The sequence below is a fragment of the Leucopleurus acutus genome (genome assembly GCF_964270905.1).
Source record: "Leucopleurus acutus genome assembly, chromosome: 6".
Lineage (NCBI taxonomy): Eukaryota > Metazoa > Chordata > Mammalia > Artiodactyla > Delphinidae > Leucopleurus > Leucopleurus acutus.
Window position 1 is genome coordinate 84262726 of NC_139149.1, and position 18751 is coordinate 84281476.

Here is an 18751-nt window from a genome sequence, read left to right on the forward strand (position 1 = left end):
CCCTCCCTTTACCATAAAACTTTTCTAGTTTGAAGCTCCTTGCTGGGCAAGAGAGATGGATAGGATGCTTAACTTAGACTTCTGAACTCAGTCAGAAGGAAATTGTTAGTGCATCAGCTGAGGAGAAAAAAATATTAGAATGGGTTCTATTGTTGGTAACAAAGCAAAAAGATGGAGGGATGGATAGGATGGATAGGACGGTCATCACCAGGCATCCTGGGTGCAGTGCCTGGCAGTGGGAGGTCCTCAGTAGATGCACGTTAATTAAATGAAGCACAAAGAGGGGAGCTGATTGTCAAACGCGGGAAGTGTATGACATTAGTTTTACAATCAAATGAAACAAGCCAACAAACCAGACACACACACACACACACACACACACACACACACACACACACACACACGAGTATAGAAAATCCTCATGAAGAAAGGAGGTAAGGGCCAGCCCAGTGCCCTGTACGTAATAAGTTCCAAATTCCTGAGTTCAGTAATCCAAGAAGAGGGCAAATCAGCCCTCTAGCTGGGTCCATCTTCCATTAATAAACACATCGAATTACCGGCCCTTTCTCACCAGCCCTGAATCACCACCAGTCCCCTATGAGTTTGGTTAGCGCAGTCTAGGGGGTCCCTCTGGGAACCCTAATAAAAATCAATTGAGGTTTTCAACGTGCAGATCTAAAAGTCAAACCTTAAACCCTCAAGATGCAGAACGCTGTGAGGTCTGGACTGAAACAGTTTGTTGGCTTCTCTCTTTTTGGCATCCTAACTGCAGCACAAAGCATATCCTCTTTAAAAATGGAGGCAAATGTTAGTGTTGCTGTAAGTAGCTAGACTGTAAATATGGGTAACTTAAAAGCAGTCACAATGAACATCAATCAAATAAAATGCTGTCATTAAAACTTTGGTAAATTTAAAACAAATCAACATTGTTTGCACCTCCCCTCCCAAGCTAAAGGGTTTTATTTCTTCCATCAGGGGCTACAAGGCCCTCATGGACCGGGAGAAAGGAAAAGGAGACCCTTTTTCCTACTATGTCTATGGAGTAACCTGTTCCAAGATTGAAAGTGACTGCCTGACAGGAGCTCACAAGGTAAGTTATTTGACAATTTTCCTCTTAGCAAGTAAAAACAACAACAAAATTATGTTTACACTAATAACCCAATTTCATTATGTAATACTTGTACGATAAGGACAAGATTCTTTCAATTCCATGGGAATGTCTAGAAATTCAGCTTTATCCTAACTTCCACTCAAAAAGAAGTACAGAAGGAATTGCTCATGACAGCCTAAAATGCATTAAATATTTTATTCCATTGCAAAGTTTTTTTTTTTTCCAAAAAAGGGTCTATTCCTAAAGGAAGGTCAAGTTATCTATCTGACTAGGTAATTTAGTAAATTGTCTTGAGTAAAAGTTTTGAAAGCACATAGCAATGTGATATTCCCCCAAAGTCAATTAACCCAAAGGTACTACTGGTCCTAAAGAAATAGACTGGGGGAGAGGGGAGGGCAGGTAATTAAAATAATTTTTGTGTTTACTATTTAATTGAGCATCCAAAAAACACCCTTATTGGAGACAGGGAGTCATATTTAACCAAAAACTAATAACTTCCACCATAAAGGATAAACCCCAGGTACCATTCTAGAAACAGAGAGATTACAGAAACCTTAAATAGAATATAGTACAATCCAAAGTATAGGAAATTTACAGGATGTACCGATGACACATCTAAATTCCATACACTAATTATTCTAACATCATCTTGAACCACCTTGCCCCAAAATAGAAATAGTCAGTCCATGTAAAAATGGGAAGGACTTTGCAAATACTGACCTATAAATTTTATCAAAATGTCTTTTATTGCCCCATTGTTGGTTAACTTGCCCACTGCTTAGATATTACATAAATAAGAAAAAAATACAATAAATGAAGGGATGTCTGGAGAGCAGCTGCCCTCACATTCCACTCAATTTTATCCTTAGGGCACATTAATATTATGTCTCCATTTTCATTCTAGATCATTGTGAAGAAGTAAACTCATGAAATTAGGATCACAGATTACTCACATGATTATTTTAAAACTTGTGTTTCTGGATGTTTTTCACATCCTGGCACACATAGACAATGATCATATTTGCACAGCACACTACTGCAAACAAGGAAGCCATGTTGGCAGGTGACCAACCTGGGTGTCCTGCCCCAGGACCTCCGAAAGCCTGTGTCTGTATCTTGGCACCCCTGTAACCCATTTGAGGCTCTACACTAGGTGGGAAGCTGTTTTTAGAAATCAACTAGTTGTCTGATCCTCCACCTTAAAGGAGGTGTTGCCAGATTTAGCAAATAAAAATATAGGACTCCCAGTTAAATTTGAATTCCAGATAAACAACAAACAATTTTCTGGTATAAACATGCTCCATGCACTATATGGGACATACTTATTTTATCTGGCAATTCCACCTGAGGGTCTTGGTAGAAATCCTGAAGAAATGAACCTCATGGAGATCTTCCAGAATTTGGGGTGCCAGAAAAGTTAAGATTTGGTCTTCCCTGTGCCTTCCTTATTATAGCTTAAGGTTCAGTCATTTCAGTATCACTTTGGTCCCTTGAAATAGTTCATTCTTTGAAGAGGCAAAACTGATTTTAAAGAGGAATCAGAGAAATAAAATGACAGGCCTTATTGCTGGTGGCTATTTGTGGTTGGTGAACTAAACCATCTGAAGGTTCAGCTAGTGCACAGCCATCTCTTCCCATTTTCCAATACCTATAATGCAAAATACACCAGGTTTCAAGATGGAAATAAGTTGAAAACTCACTCTGGGGTGTGTCTAATCTCCTGCCCTATCCAGGTTGAGAATGGACGAAGGTTGGTCTCAGTGCCCATAGTAGGTTGTCTGAGAGGCCAATGGTTGAATCAAAAGAGAATTTCCCATTCAAAGGACTAGAAAGTAGGAGCCCAGGTATTGGGCCTAAACAGTGAATGATGATGTTGGAACAAACACTGGACATGGGGGAGAAGGAAAGCCCAGAGATATTCCTGAGATAGACCACAGCCATATAGGGCTTTCTGTGGCTCCTTCACAGCCTGCATGCACATGCCCAGTGACACAACAGAAGGGCCAGATTAGTGTGATTTTTCTCAGGGAAGGAAGTAAATTGGTCTCAACATTCGCCCTTAATACACCCAAGATCTTGCAAATCCCCAAATTCATACAAGCCGCTGTGACTACATGATTTCCTCAATAAAAAGGCAATAATACCACCTACAGTGAACCATTATGAGGACTAGATGAGCTCATGATTATATTAGAACGAATCAAGGCTGAGAATCAGATGAATAGTCAGGCTCAATTATTTACTAAGAGACGCTCAAACACACCAACATGCCGTGGACTTTGGAGTCACCTGAGAGGAATCAAAACCACGAATGCAGAAGACCTTCTGGGGTCATTGACAGTCCTAGCACTAAATTTGAAGAGCTTAGCAGATGTCTCGTCACCTCTAATGTTGACGGGGTTCAATGCAGTGCTAATTAACCAGCCCGAGTCCTGGAATAAATTGGGACCATTTAATAAACCTTAAAATAGTATTTTTAATTCAAGTTCTCATGGTCAGGTAATTTTAACTTTGGCAGAAAATCAGAACAGACATCGTCATGGATGCATGTTGCAGTCAAAATCCGGCCACTGATATTCGGCAAGTAGGTGCTGGCCCACCAAGATGGGTGCTGCTTCCTGAGAGCCACTTGGGGTAGGTAAAGGCCTTCTAAAAGGCACACGATATCACAGAGCTTGACATTTTCCCCCCTTCAGATTGAAGGTTTATTTATTCAGGGAATGGGCCTTTATACCACTGAAGAGGTGAAATACTCCCCAGAAGGTGTCCTGTACTCTCGAGGTCCAGATGAGTACAGAATTCCAACCATCAGCAATGTCCCAGAGGAGCTTAATGTCTCCACGTTGCCATCATCACAAACCCCGCTAACCGCCTATTCATCCAAGGTAAGCATCCAAACCTACTACTACACAATGTGATGGATCAGGTAGCTTGGTAAATGAATGCAGGTGGACGAAATAAAAGATAGAGGTTAATGGTTATCAGGACCCAATCCCGATAAACTGTTACCATTTGGAGATGAATCACCTAGAGAAAAGTGAGATTCAGAGAAGATAGATGATCTGCCCAATGGCAATCCTGGGATTTTATTTATTAATATTCTTTTTCACTGAAAACTCTAAAATTCAGCAAGAAGCTTTAATTTGATAGAATAACATTTTCACTTAAGACATTCTCACTTAAGAACCTGAAGACTGAAATATTAAATGGGATTGAAGGCACGATGCTACTGAAATCTTAGAAAGCAGCGGCAGCATGGACACAATCCCGGACCGAGGGCTCAGAAGACCTGGATTCCTGCCCAGCTCTACCAATTCCCTATGATGTTAAGCAAACCACTCACCTCTGAGGGGCCCAGAGTCCTCAGTCATACTGAGAAATGGATCTAAAGCAGCATTTCTCAACTGGGGGAGAGGGGATATTTGGCTCCCACAGGGAACAGCTACCAAATGTCTGGAGACATTTCTGGTTGTCACAACTGGGGGAAAATATTACTACTAGTGGGTAGAGGCCAGGGATGCTGCTAAACAGCCTTCGATGCACTACAGTCCCTAACAAGAAATTATCTGGCCCAAAATGTCAATACTGCCAGGAAACAAAGACACCAACCCTGAGTAATTGCTAAAATAGTGAAATTGCGAATTAAAGTAAGTCAGAATTTGTTTGCACTGCTGTATGCAGATTATGTGAAAACTACCCTTGGAGTAGAAACTTCATTTAGGTTTGAGATGCATTGTTAAATTTTTCTTTAAAATCTATTGTGTGACTTCTTACTAGGAGTAGCAAATTGATAACTTTTTTTTTTTTTTGCGGTACGCGGGCCTCTCACTGTTGTGGCCTCTCCCGTTGCGGAGCACAGGCTCCAGACACGCAGGCTCAGCGGCCGTGGCTCACGGGCCCAGCCGCTCCGTGGCATGTGGGATCCTCCCGGACCGGGGCATGAACCCGCGTCCCCTGCCTCGGCAGGCGGACTCTCAACCACTGCGCCACCAGGGAAGCCCCTCATAATCTTTATTTATAGCCACTGGAATAAGTTTTGGAGGCAAGAGCAGGGCAGAAGTTTTAACTTCTTAATAATAAGCCTCTTGTTATTAAGGCTACTTAGAACATGTTGAGAAAGACCATTTATCTTTCATTCTCATCCTGACCCACAATATTCCTAGCCATTCCACTGACCTCACATCTATTTGAATCAATGAGAATATAGGCTTCTTCAAATCCTTGACAAGACTTCCGTGAGCCAAGGGTTCCTCTGTTCTGGCCTGCAGGCCCCCTCTCCTCAGCTGTACACCAACAGAGGAGAGGACAGCCAGAAGCCAGCCTTGAGTGGGGCCTCCCAAGAGAGACAAAGAGGAGGAAGTCCTGACTCTTAGTTTAACAGAGAGATCCAGAAACGCACAAAACATAGATTCTTCTGCCACTTCCTGTCACAGGAAATGTCGATACTCCTTTATCCATATAGTAACACAAACCAGAAACCTTGGACTTGGCCTGACAGTTCTCTCCCTCATACTCAGTAGCTAGTCCTTCACCATGCCCCTAACAATCTTTTCCACCAGTCTATTTCCTACATTTCTAACCACTATGTCACTCATTCATTAAACAAACATTTGCTGAGTATCTAATAGGTGCCAGGAATTGATCTGGGTGCTGGGAATATGGCAGTGAATGAAACAGAGAGTGATCGCTACCTTCAAGAAGCTTATTTTCTAGAGACTCTAAGTCCAACTACCATCTCTCTAGCCTGGGTCAAAGCAGCCTCCTAACTGGTCTCCTTACACCCACTGCAACGTGGTGTGACAAATATGATCATGTCACTCTAGCATGTACAGAGGCGAAAAGGTTCCCATTGACCTTAGGATAAAGATAAACCTGTTTACATTGCCCTGCCAAACGCATAAACCTGCGAAGTCCAGCATGGCTGGCCCCCACCCACTTCCCCAGCCACACGGGGTTCCCTACCCCACCTTGTCTCTCCACATTAGTTACATTTGCTTTCTGTCTGTTCCTCATGTCAAGGACAGAGGCCTCCACCAGCTCTTCCCACAGCTTGGAACCATTTTCTTGCTTTTCCTCACCTGGCTAACCCCCTACTCACCTTTCACATCTTAATCAAATTTCATATCTTCAAATTCATATCTGAATCAAATCAAATTAAATGATACTTTCCTTCTCGCATAGTTTGAGGTACGAGGAGTATAGTGGTGAACTAGACTCAAAGGCGCCGTCTCTCTAGTTGTTTATGGTATACCAGAGGGGGAAGACAAACAATTACTGTAAATTATAAGCGCTTGCCTAACTGTGGGTTATCCCTGTGTGTCAACAGAATAAACTTGTCTAACTTAACCTTTTCTTACAGTCAAAAGGGTATGAGATGTGGCCCCAGCTTTGATCATTTATCATGCAATCATTCATTCATCTAGCATACTTATTCAGCCCTTTACATGTGCCAGGCACTGCCGGTAACTAAAAAGATAGTGAGATAGTCAATCTCTGCCATATGGAGCCTACATTCTATTGGGGAAACCAGACAGTAAACAAATAAAGAAACCTACAATTTCAGGTGGTGATAAATACTGTGAAGCAAAATAGAAGAGTAGGGGGCTAGCTTGTGATAGATTATTTTAGATTATTAGAGAAGTTTTCTCTGGAGTATTTACATTTGAGCCGAGGCCTTTATGAAGTGGGGGAGCAAGCGTAAAGCTGGTAAAGGTGTGTTCCAGGCGGAGAACAGCTAGTGCAAAGGCCCTGTGGCAGTTTCTATGGATTCAAAGTAGCCTGGGACTAAGTAGTCCTCCAAAATGGCCTTCTTTGTAAGTTTCTGATCTTGACTCCCTGGTGGAAAAAAACTTGTAACTGAAAGGCTGCAGTTGTTGTTCTCCGTGGCAGAGAGAGAAAAGAAATAGAAATGTGTGGCCAAGCAACTTTATCTTCACGTCATCAGGGTGAAACCCGGATAGTCCTTATCCAATCAGCAGTTTGCTGGCAACTAGCCCCTATCACAGTGCAAGTCTGCTGCTTCAGATCTTTGGAAACTACAGTTCACTCACACAGCAGGTCTCCTGAAATTGTTGTAGCCTGGCTCTTGACACAGACCAGTTTCTTTAAAGCACCTTGGAGCAAATCTGAGCCTGTATTAGCATTTACATTTGGTCGAACTCCAATGTGGTTTTTTAGTTGAGATATATAATGCTTCACACTGGCATGCAACATTGTACTATGAAAAAAAATCTTTTTTGAGAAATATAGATACTAACACTCTTTGTATTTGGCCTTTGAATGCTTCTGTCAAAAGAATTTGTTCTGACAAGTAAGAAGGTGAGACGGTCAGGTCTGTGTACTAGAACATGAGCATTGGAAAGTCCCAAACCTCGTCTTATAACAAGCTTCTTATAATCATAAGGTAAATAAAAGCCAGGATATAGCTACTTCTTAAACAGAAATCAGGGTCAAACAGTCAGTATTTTTCCTTTGGAATTAAGTAAAATAATGCATGTAAAAATACTGTGTAAATACAAGTCACCATGTAAATATTACAGTTAAGGTCTCCACCTAATACCTATAACTGTTAATGACGTTTTTCAAAATATACCTCTCCCAAAGGCTTAAAAAGAGTTTTCCGCATTAAATCAAGTTGAACTGCTGAGAGCAGAAAAAACAGCCCTTAAGATTTAGCAGCCTGTTTTTCACGGGTAATTGACTTTCAGCATCAATGAAAAGCAGACATTTGTAAGAAGGCTGGAGCATTTTTGTTATAAAAATTTCTGCAGTTTGAATAATCATATCAAAAGTGGTTTGTTTTTTTACCAGTGTGGCTTTGGTAACCTTGATCAGAGTTGTTGATTTTTGCTCGTATCCCTTTCTTAGGTGGTTAACTTGGTCAGAACAGTGTTGCTGGTGATAGTTTCTGCTCTGAGCCCAACAGAGCAGCCTGGCTCAAACAGATACCACAAGAAATATCATTTCTATACAAAATTTCCTTTTTCGTGATGGGAGAAAGAAACATTATTGGAAAATGTATTTTGTGTAGTCATTTAAAATTCCACAAGAAAAAAAATGAAATTTCCTTTATACAGAAAATGCCTAATTAACACTTTCAAATTAGGAACTTCCTTAGAAACAAGGATTTCATTTTTTAAAAAATCTTTAGGACTCAGAGACATGAAGGGTTCCACAACCTTAAAAATTAGAAAAGTACTGCTTTGGAGAACTTGTCCTGCCCTGTTATTCTATAAAGTTGGCGAGTGTCTTGTTTCTAAAGACATTTACCTTCCCCACTTTGAAAACCTAAAACATACCAATGGGGAGAGGGCCTGGGGAAGGGGCATTAAGATTAAGAGACACAAACTACTGTGTATAAAATAAATAAGCAACAAGAATATATTGTACGGTGCAGGGAAATATAACCACTATTTTGTAATAACTTTAAATGGAGTATAAGCTATAAAAATATTGAGTCACTATGTTGTACACCTGAAACTAATAAAACATTGTAAATCAATTTATACTTCAATTAAAAAAAAAACTAAAAAAAAGGAAAACCCTAAAACAGCCTCCTTCCACCTGCTCTCCTCCCTCTACATCACTAGTACCCATGTCTCATTTTCCCTCCCTGCTTCTTTTGCATTTCTAGGTACACAGACTCTGAGAGCTGGCAGCATTCAAAGTGCCACCTGTTTAGTGCAGTAAAGGAAGCCCTTCCTGCCAGATGAAAGAGGAAAGGCATGTGAACATTTCCTGTGCTGTGGCCAGCCTGCTTTACTCGCACTGTTCTTGGATGGTTTGACCCCAAACACTAGTCCCCAACCCCATATCCTATGCATACACAGCCTTGCATTTCTCCAGGTATGGGGAGATGTCCTGACAGTCCTACAAGCCTGCATTCTTTTTCCTTACGGTTTTGGAACCTACCCCGATAACATGTAGTAGTTGTGGCATGCATGTGGGATCTAGTTCCCTGACCAGGAATCGAACCCAGGCCGCCTGCATTGGGAGGTCGGAGTCTTAACCACTGCGCCACCAGGGAAGTCCCAGTGAATGTGTATTTTTGCATCTAAAAATTCTCCTACCTGGTCTCTGGAAGGTTACTCCTTTAGTCTGGTAAAGCTGGAGGCATCCTGGAATAAACATATTTAATGTGGAACCAGGGAGGGAATAAGTGACGCTGAATGGGAAAAAGGAAAATGGTAGCCATCTTATCAGGTCAGGGAAAGGAGTTATGACACACTTTTTTAGCTTTGTGTTTAAGACATGGCCCTGGAGTCAAAGGGACCTGGGTTGCAATCCCAGCCCTACTTTTGATGATTTATTTAACCTCTCTGATCATTTAGTTTCTTTATAAAATGAGGGGAGACGTTTGTGGAGAGAATAATTCTAGTTTCTTTACAGCATTGTTATAAGGTTTGAATAAGAACCATGAAAAGCATTTAGCAGTTGTCACACATATTAAATGGTCAATATACATTGATGATGATGATGATTGAGTCAGAAGTCCCCAAGGCTATCTTCAGTTTTGATGTTTCAATGATGGACTCACAGAACTCAGAAAGCTGTTAAATTCATGGTGATGGCTTATTACAGTGAAAGGATACAGATTAACATCAGCAAAGGCAAAGGCACATAAGGCAAAGTCCAGGAGAGACCAGGTGAGGCTTCCAGTTGTCTTCTTCCAGTGGAGTCACACAGATAGCACCTCCTTTTCCCAGCAGCAATGTGGGAGAAGATACACAAAGTATTGCCAGCCAGGGAAGCTCAGCTGAGCCTTGGTGTCCAGGAGTTTCATTAGTGATCAGTCACATAGACAGAGGTCACCTGCATAGCTGACCTTAGTCATTCAGTGTCCAGGTCTTCCACAGGTCAAGTGATATCACATGGCCCAAGGCCTCAGGTAAACAAAAACACTCCCATAGGCAGGTTATTTTGAGGGCTGAGGTGTTATCTCCCACGAGCTGGTCAAGGGCTAACCCCTTCTTAGGAATGTGCAGAGTTGGGACAACGGAACCTCCTAAATTCATCCTTTACTGCCCAATGAGGATGATTAACAATCCTGGATTGATGACACTAGGCCTTGAAACCAGTGAGACTGGGCACAGATGTATCTCTGACAGCCATAGTGATATATTGCCTTAATCATAGCTATCAAGAACCAACCAGGATGAGACTTTCCTAGTGGCGCAGCGGTTAAGAATCCACCTGCCAATGCAGGGGACACAGGTTCGATCCCTGGTCCAGGAAGATCCCACATGCCACGGAGCAACTAAGCCCATGCGCCACAACTACTGAACCTGTGCTCTGAGAGCCCGTGAGCCACAACTACTGAAGCCCACATGCCTAGAGCCTGTGCTCTGCAACAAGGGAAGCCACCACAATGAGAAGCCCGCGCACAGCAATGAATAGTAGCCCCCGCTCACTGCAACTAGAGAGAAATCCCACGTGCAGCAACGAAGACCCAACGCAGCCAAAAATAAAAAAATAAATTTATATATATATATATATATATATATATACACATATTTAAAAAAAAAAAAAAGGAACCAACCAGGGAGAAAGAGGAGGAAGGAGGAAGGGAATGATGGCCCCAAACAAGGGAGAAGTTAAAGGGAACATCAGCCAGGGCCGATGAAGAGCAGTTTAAGTCCCAGAGCTGGGATCCTTGAGAAAAAAGGAAAGTTGTGTCCTCACTCAAGGAGCTAGGGAGTGGGTGAGACCCAAGAAGGCTGGGGTAGCTAGAGAATGAGTATTGATCTGAGTCCCAAAGTAGAAGGGCACCCCAGGAACCCAGGTCTAGAGAGAAGAATAGGAAGCAGGTTTTAGAAAAGACTAAAAGTTGCCATCACCTTTAGCAGAAGAGTTGACCTGAATCTACCTCAGACGAGGTCGATTTGTCCTGCAGCCAGCCCAGCCCAGGTGGAACAGGCTGATTCTCAATAAAGATAGCCAAGTAACTCCCAGCGCAGCAGTTAGGTAGAGAATAAGGGAAATCCCTTTGAGGAGGGCAAACTAGCCCTCCATTTACATTTCGATACAGATTAAAAGCAAACAGTAAGAATAAAACTTGTAAAGATATCCTGGGGGTCGGGCTGTGTTTTTATTTGTGTTTGTTGTCATCTTTTTGTATTTTTGTGAAATAAATATCAGGAGAAGCTTTCCGGAATCTTCATAACTTTTCATTATTTATGGGAAGTTTTTTTTTTTGTTTTTAACACCTTTGTAACTAAAAGTCAACTCTGCAAGCAAAAACATGACAGCAGCGGAGGCAGGGAATGTATCTTCTGCTTGTTCTGCTTTTCGGCCAAACCTAAGAGGGAGAATTCCCAGCAGAGACAGGAGTTAAGAACCACAAGGAAGATTTGTGTGCACCACACAAATCATTTGGCTAAATGTGTAGACAGGGCTGTTCTCGGATCACTGCAAAGGAGTCTGGGTCTAAAGGCTCCAAGCAACACTCAGCCTAACCACTTTCCCCATTCTGTTCTCCTCCCCCAAAAGTTTTCATAGGATTCACATCTGAGAAGCAGAGAAGATAGGTAACGAATCCAAGTGCGCTCTTAATTAGCAACATTACAGGTAGCAGAGATGACAACACTGACCCACTGTCTTTTCAGAGTTGTCACTTGAAAGGAATGGTACAGTCCCATTCCCCAGGAAAATCCTGCCACCTCCCATCAGAAAAATTTTTCAAAACCTACAGATTCGATATCATTTTCCTGGTGAAATATTGCAATGGCATTACGATATTAAGTATTTAATTTGCTTTCTTTCTTAGATCCCAAGAAACGATCCTAAGACATTTAAACCCTGGTCTATCCCTATAGCATAACACTGCTGTCATTTCCTAAAAGGTAAGATCAATAAGCTGAAAGATTATTACTCAAAATGACAAGATCAGCTAGTCCAGTGGCTTTCAAGCTGTGCTCTGTGGAATCTTAGGATTGCACAAGTGTGTAAATCAAGTTTTCTCTTCAAATCTTATCCAACATTTCAATCCTTCAGCACTAAATGTGAATGGCTTTGGATGCTGACAAAGGAAAGTTCAGGGTGTTTTACCCAACATGCAGTTTTTCTTTTTATTTTAAAATAAAACTTTAAATGGAAATGCAGTGGATTAAGATATTTTAAAGATCCTACTCCCTGATTCTTTCGAGAGTCACTTACAACTTGAGTGCAAAACATCAAATTAAAATCTATTGATTACTGCACTTATAATTAACCAGTGCTATTTGGAAGAGTTGTCTATTTGTATTCGTTGAGTTCAACTGCTACAATTTTGTACTGCTGCTTAGCACAAAATACAAAGCACTGAGGACTTTGGAGAGTGGCCACCAAAACTACCTGGGAGATATATGCTGATAAAAAGGAACAAGTATTTTCGTTGTTAGAAAATTAAACTTCTGCTTTTCTGCACACTTAATGGGCAACATTAGAAAAACTGAAAGCAAAAGAGAATAACATTATAGATTCAAAGAAAACAAAGTTTATTCATCAAATGCTAATTTTCCAATTAAATGTCTAAAACAACCCACAAGTTGTGGGCTAACATATGCATGTTTAATTCCATTGTGCTTTGTCAGATGAGAACTTGCATTGATAGTTTTGCTAAATCAGACTAAATAAATGAGACTTTTGTTTCTCCTCTCACAATACCAACCACAAAAATCAAAATAGGCAACATTTAAAATTTTGTTTTAAGTTATTATAAAATAGTAATTTAACAACATACACCCAGGTATGGATGTGATGGCGAGTCCACTCTAATTCCTACATAAAACAAGGTATATAAAGTGCATAGTATTATGCCTGACACTAGTACTCAATAAAGGACAGCTACACACACACACACACACACACACACACTCAGATGTGCTAAATGCCATATTTTAACAAATCGGAGACCACTAATGAATGAACAGGTTGTTGAGTTTTTGTACAGACTTTAAAATAAAGACCATCTTCAAATTGCAAGACAAATATAAAAAAAATGAAATGAAATGAAACAAACCCCCCCCAAAAAAACCTCTTGCCACTTTACCACTTACGACTATTTCTATGTGTCAGAATTTTCTCCGTGCTGTGCAATTAAAACAAAATGCAAATAGAAATTGCATTCTGAGTCTTTAACTGTCATTTGTATTGTTTTGTTTTTACTGTGGAGTAGCTATGGGTCTGTGTATTGCATCTGACAGGAAAGGAGTATTTTCCTCATGGTAGGTCAGCTATTCAACTGCTTAACATTGTTTTGGAATTTGGAGGGAAAAAGCAATGTAAAAACGTTTTCATAACATGATCACAAAACATTTTATTTTTTTAAATTTGTTTATGAAAAATATGCAATCTGGTATCAGTTTCAGAAATACATAATTGCTCATTTTCCCACATACTGAAGTGGGTAACATGGAGTAAAAGAATTCTAAATTGTAATCACCTTTATGTTGTAGTTAAAACATGCAGGATTGGGACTTCCCTGGTGGCACAGTGGTTAAGAATCTGCCTGCCAATGCAGGGGACACGGGTTTGAGCCCTGGTCCAAGAAGATCCCACATGCCACAGAGCAACTAAGCCCATGCGCCACAGCTACTGAGCCTGTGCTCTAGAGCCCGTGAGCCACAACTACTGAAGCCCACGTACCACAACTACTGAAGCCTGTTCGCCTAGAGCCCGTGCTCCGCAACAAGAGAAGCCACCGCAATGAGAAGCCCGTGCACCGCAACCAAGAGTAGCCCGCTCGCCGCAACTAGAGAAAGCCCGCGTGCAGCAACAAAGATCCAATGCAGCAAAACAAATTTTTTTAAATAAATAAAAAACTTAAAAAAATACATATCATTAAAAAAAAAAACAAGCAGGATCCATCAAATTCAACTAATCTGCATTTTAGAGACCAGCATATGAATTAGGCGTTATTTGACCAGAAAGTAAGAGGGAAAAATGACACCCTGTCAGCCAGAATCCACAATCGGGCTCACCAAGCCTTCATCTGCAGTGACTCCCGGAATGAATGCACAGAGGAGGTGAGGCTGAGCTGGGAGCTCTGGGTGACTGGGGGGGAAGGCAAAGACTGGGCATGTAGTCAGTCTGGAGGAGGCTGAGGGCTGCTGAAGGCCATGAGTATGTCTGACTGAAGTGACTGGGACACATCTGTCCACAGGCTGACTGGAGGTCTCACTGGGCCACAGGAGTCTAAGGGAGGAAGTGGGGCAGGAGCACAAAGAGAAAGGAGACAGAAGCAGAAGGGTCACAGGCAGGACAAAAAAATTACACAAGACTTTTGCACACATGAGCTGAAGAGCTGGGGAACTTAGTGGGAGTAGCCAAGGTAAAATAAGTTGGAAGTAATAAAGAAAAAATGTTTTGGCTCTTTAAAAAAGAATCCTTGGGCTTCCCGGGTGGCGCAGTGGTTGAGAGTCTGCCTGCCAATGCAGGGGACACGGGTTCGTGCCCCGGTCTGGGAAGACCCCACATGCCGCAGAACGGCTGGGCCCGTGAGCCATGGCCGCTGAGCCTGCGCGTCCGGAGACTGTGCTCCGCAACGGGAGAGGCCACAACAGTGAGAGGCCCACGTACCGCAAAAAAAAAAAAAAAAAGAAAAAAGTTTAAAAACAAAAAATCCTTAACTGTGTAATCGAATATGAATGTGAGAAATGTGTGTGTTTTATCAGTTGTATCATTTTAAATGATGGTGAATATAATTTTTATTTTAATTTGGTGTATTAGGGCTAAGGATGGTTACTGGGTATTTATTTAACGTTTGTCATGGTTGAGAACTATAAAGCACTAAGAACAGAGGGGTCTGAATAAAAATTATTCATGTTAGTTGATGCACTAAAATCTGGGTGGCATGGATATGAATAAAACATTTTTTTTAAAAGACATATTTGAAGCCACATACTAAAAACCAGTTCTTTGGGCTCTATAAGCCTTGTTAAAGAATAAAACTTACTAAATTTTTTAAATAAGTAACACATTCACACAGTTAAAAAAATATGAAAAGTTATACAGTGTAAAAACTCTCATACCACCATCCCATCCAGCCAATTTGTACACAAGCGCAGAGTATAACCACTTTTATTAGCTACTTTTTACCTTTTTCTTTCCTTCAGGAATAGCTGGTCCCAGAATGCCCAGTCACTGTTGTCAAGATTAGAGCTACTCCTGACTGACCCCACAGATGGATGGGACACAAAGGCCAAATGTCAGCATGTCAGGGGGAGTCTAAGGCAGCAGGACAAGCAGGTGGTTCCTGCCTGTTACCCCTGCTGGACCCACTGAGTGAGATGCTGTTCCCCCTTTCTCTGTCTAGACAATTCCACCCCCTTTTCCATGTCAGCAGTACCTTGGTGCCCATAATAGTGAGAAATTGTAACCCTTGACACTCATCTGGGCTCTATGTTTTTCCCCCTTGGGTCTTGGGTGCACAGGAGGCATTGTACACTTGCCTTCAGAGCCTGGCTTCTCTGGGTGGGTTTTCTCTCACGTAAAGGAAAAACAATCTGCTCTGAGCTCCACCCTGGAACAGTAAAAACACTTGATCGTCTCATATAACTGGGTAGACAAGTAGCAAAAAGTAAGCTTTCTGACTTTCAAGATACCAAAAAGAAGTAAAAAAATAGGCGGAAATAATTGGCGATAGAAAATAAAGGCATCTCTCAGCCTCCCTACACAACATTGAATGAGTCAATGTTAAGAAACCGCAGATTGCAAAACGAGAGCGTTCTTTCCTTGGCACAGACATGGCAGCAGGAGACGCCCCCATGCTCCCTTAACTTCACTCTGGCTGACGTCACCAGCTGTCTAGCTACTCTTGCTCCAAACCGCTCTGCACGGAGCTGCCAGGATAATCTTTCTCAACATCTGTAACCACCCACCCTCCTTGGCTAAATGAGTAGCATCCAACAGTACAGTTTCTTCTTCCAAAAAGGATGGTGCTAACATTGGCATAGTGGTCATCTGTCATTTTTATCTGACTGGGGTCTTTTCCTTTGAGAAGTTACCTGTCTTCCACTCCATGTGTTCCAGGAGGGCTGTGGGAAAGGCACAGAATAAGCCAGCTCAGAGTTTCTCTGATGAGAGTCAGACTCCTGAGTGAGGTACACAAGGTTAAAAGGCCACTGGAGCAGATTGCCTGGATGGCCGGGCCAGGCATGGAGAGTACATGAGCTCTGCAGCTGAGATCCTCAGAGGTACCCCTGTTCCTACACATCTGAAGCCTGGCTTCTTCAGCTCAGCACTCAGTTCTGTGAGCTACAGAGTATCTTTCCAATTGTATTACTCTCCTTAAAAAAAAAAAAGAAAAGAAATTCCCTGGCGATCCAGTGGTTAGGACTTGGCGCTTTCCCTGATCAGGTGCTTTCACTGATCGGGTTCAATCCCTGATCAGGGAACTAAGATCCCACAAGTTGCACGGCGCAGCCCAAAAAAAAAAAAAAAAAAAAAAAGGTATTACTTTCCTAGGGCTGTTGTAGCAAATGACCACAAACTGAATGGCTTAACTATTTATTTCCTCACAGTTCTGGAAGCTGGAAGTCTGAAGTCAAGGTGTTGGCAAGGCCATGGGTTCTAGGGAAGAATCCCTCCTTGCCTCTTCTGGAGGCGCCTGGTCTTCTTGGCTTGTAGCCGCATCACTCCAATCTCTTCCTCCATCATCATATGGCCTTCTTCCCTGTGTGTCTGTGTCCAGCTCTCTCTCTTTCTCTTATTAAAACAGCAATCATTGGACTTGGAACAACCCTAATCCAGTATGACCTCTAATCTTAACTAATTACATTTGCAAAGACCCTATTTCCAAACAAAGTCACATTCTGAGGTTCCAGGTAGACATGAATTTGGGGTGACACTATTCAACCCACCATGCCAATAAACCTTCTTGCTGAGACAGATACAGTTTGGGGTGGATGTGACCTTCCCTCCTTTATGCCCTATTGTACCTGGTTCTTCTTTCTCTCCCACCAACTATTTGTCTACACGTGTATTCTCCCTTTCTAGAAAATGGGTCCACTGTGGTGTCAGGGACTGTATTTTACTCATCCTTTACCACAGGGTCTATCTCAAACTGATACTTAACACATGTTTGACTAAGGAAGAGCAAACAATATGCTCTATTCAAACAGAAAGTTTCGATAGTTGTGAAACCTATACTGTGTAACTCAGATATTCATGAGCGAGGAGATCTAAGGAAGGTAAAAATAAAGAAACTAGTTCCTTAACAGAGAAATCAGGCTACATTGTTATTGAATTTTAATCTGTTGGAGTCACTATTTATGTCACTTGCACATGTTGAAATTTTTTCCAAAACTTGGAAATAAGGGGAAAAAATACTGTGGGAGGGTTCAAAGTCATACTCCAGAACTAATAAACCCATTAATGAGTAATTTGATGCTCTAGGGATGCCCTGTCCAATATGGTGGCCGTAAGCCACACGTGGCTTATTTAGATTTTAATTTTAATTAATTAAATTAAAAAATCAGTTCTCTAGTTACCCTAGCCACCTTTCAAGTATTCAAAAGCCATGAGTGGCTGGTGGGTACAATATTGAACAGCACAGAGGAGACCATATTTGTCATCCCAGAAAGTTATATTGGACAGTACTGCTCTAGGGAAATGGAAATTTATGTATCCACTATTTAGTAGGGTTCATCCTCCGAAAAGATATGTCTTGAGGTAGGCAGTCTCTCGAAGCTGGAAAAGGCCATGAAATGGGTTCACCCCTAGAGTCTCCAGAAGGAACACAGCACTGCTGACACTTGATTTTAGCCCAGTGTGACCCATTTTGGACATATGACCTCCAAAACTGTAAGATAATAAATCTGTATTATTTTAAGCCACCAAGTGTGTGGTGATTTGTTACAGCAGCAATAGGAAACTAATACAGGTGTTAACTTGTAGAACATTGACAAACAGCAAATGATTTCTGTAGAGTGGAAAAGATAACCCCAAAGGTTTCAGGAGTTTTTTTGCCCTGTAGGACATTCACCAGTTTTGTTTTGATTTTTGGTTTTGTTTTTTTGGGTTTGGGGTTGTTTTTTGTTTTGTTTGTTTGTTTGTTTTTGTTTTGTTTTGTTTTTGTCTAACTGTGTAATCTTATTCTGGCATTCTTTTCTTCCGTATCAGTTTCTCATATCTTCCTCTGAACTTGTGTCTTCATCTTGGCTCCCTCATTGACTATATCTTTGATCTTGCTCACTGTACATTATATGAGTCATGGTTTAATATTTTTAAAGTTAGACAGTGATACACGGCTAGCAAGGAAAAACAGACACAGGACTCTGAGATTTTTCTGTATGTCAGAAGAGGCTACACAATTTATATAGTGATGAAATTGATGAACACAGTTCATTTACAATTTAACTGAATAAATTTCATATCCTACAACAAATATAACTTATTGACTAAATGTAACCAGTAGACAATTACATTCCAGGGAGAAGATGCAAGGAACTTTGTCTTAACTTTGAACAAGCCCGATGTAATTAACATTAAATGTATAACTAAGGAGGAACTTCTTCCTTTTTTAGCAAATATTACAAGAGCAGAGCCTGTACCAATACAAGCAAGACCTTTTTCCACTTGTTCAGTATCTTAGTTCCTTGTGCTTAAGAAATTGCTGGCATATAAATGTTCTCCAAGGCTTATCCAAATCAGTATATTGAA

The 18751-nt window shown here is 41.3% G+C and overlaps 1 protein-coding gene across 1 annotated transcript in view; it reads left to right on the forward strand.

Moving 5' to 3' along the window:
* LOC309963293 (aldehyde oxidase 2-like) overlaps window positions 1-18751 on the forward strand; it is a gene marked incomplete at both ends in the record, with an annotated part of 100802 nt that overhangs the window by 67679 nt on the left and 14372 nt on the right. Inside the window, 3 exon segments of the mRNA XM_082841587.1 lie at window positions 976-1090; window positions 3630-3695; window positions 3808-3996. Of these exon segments, the coding sequence (XP_082697713.1) occupies window positions 976-1090; window positions 3630-3695; window positions 3808-3996 (370 nt within the window).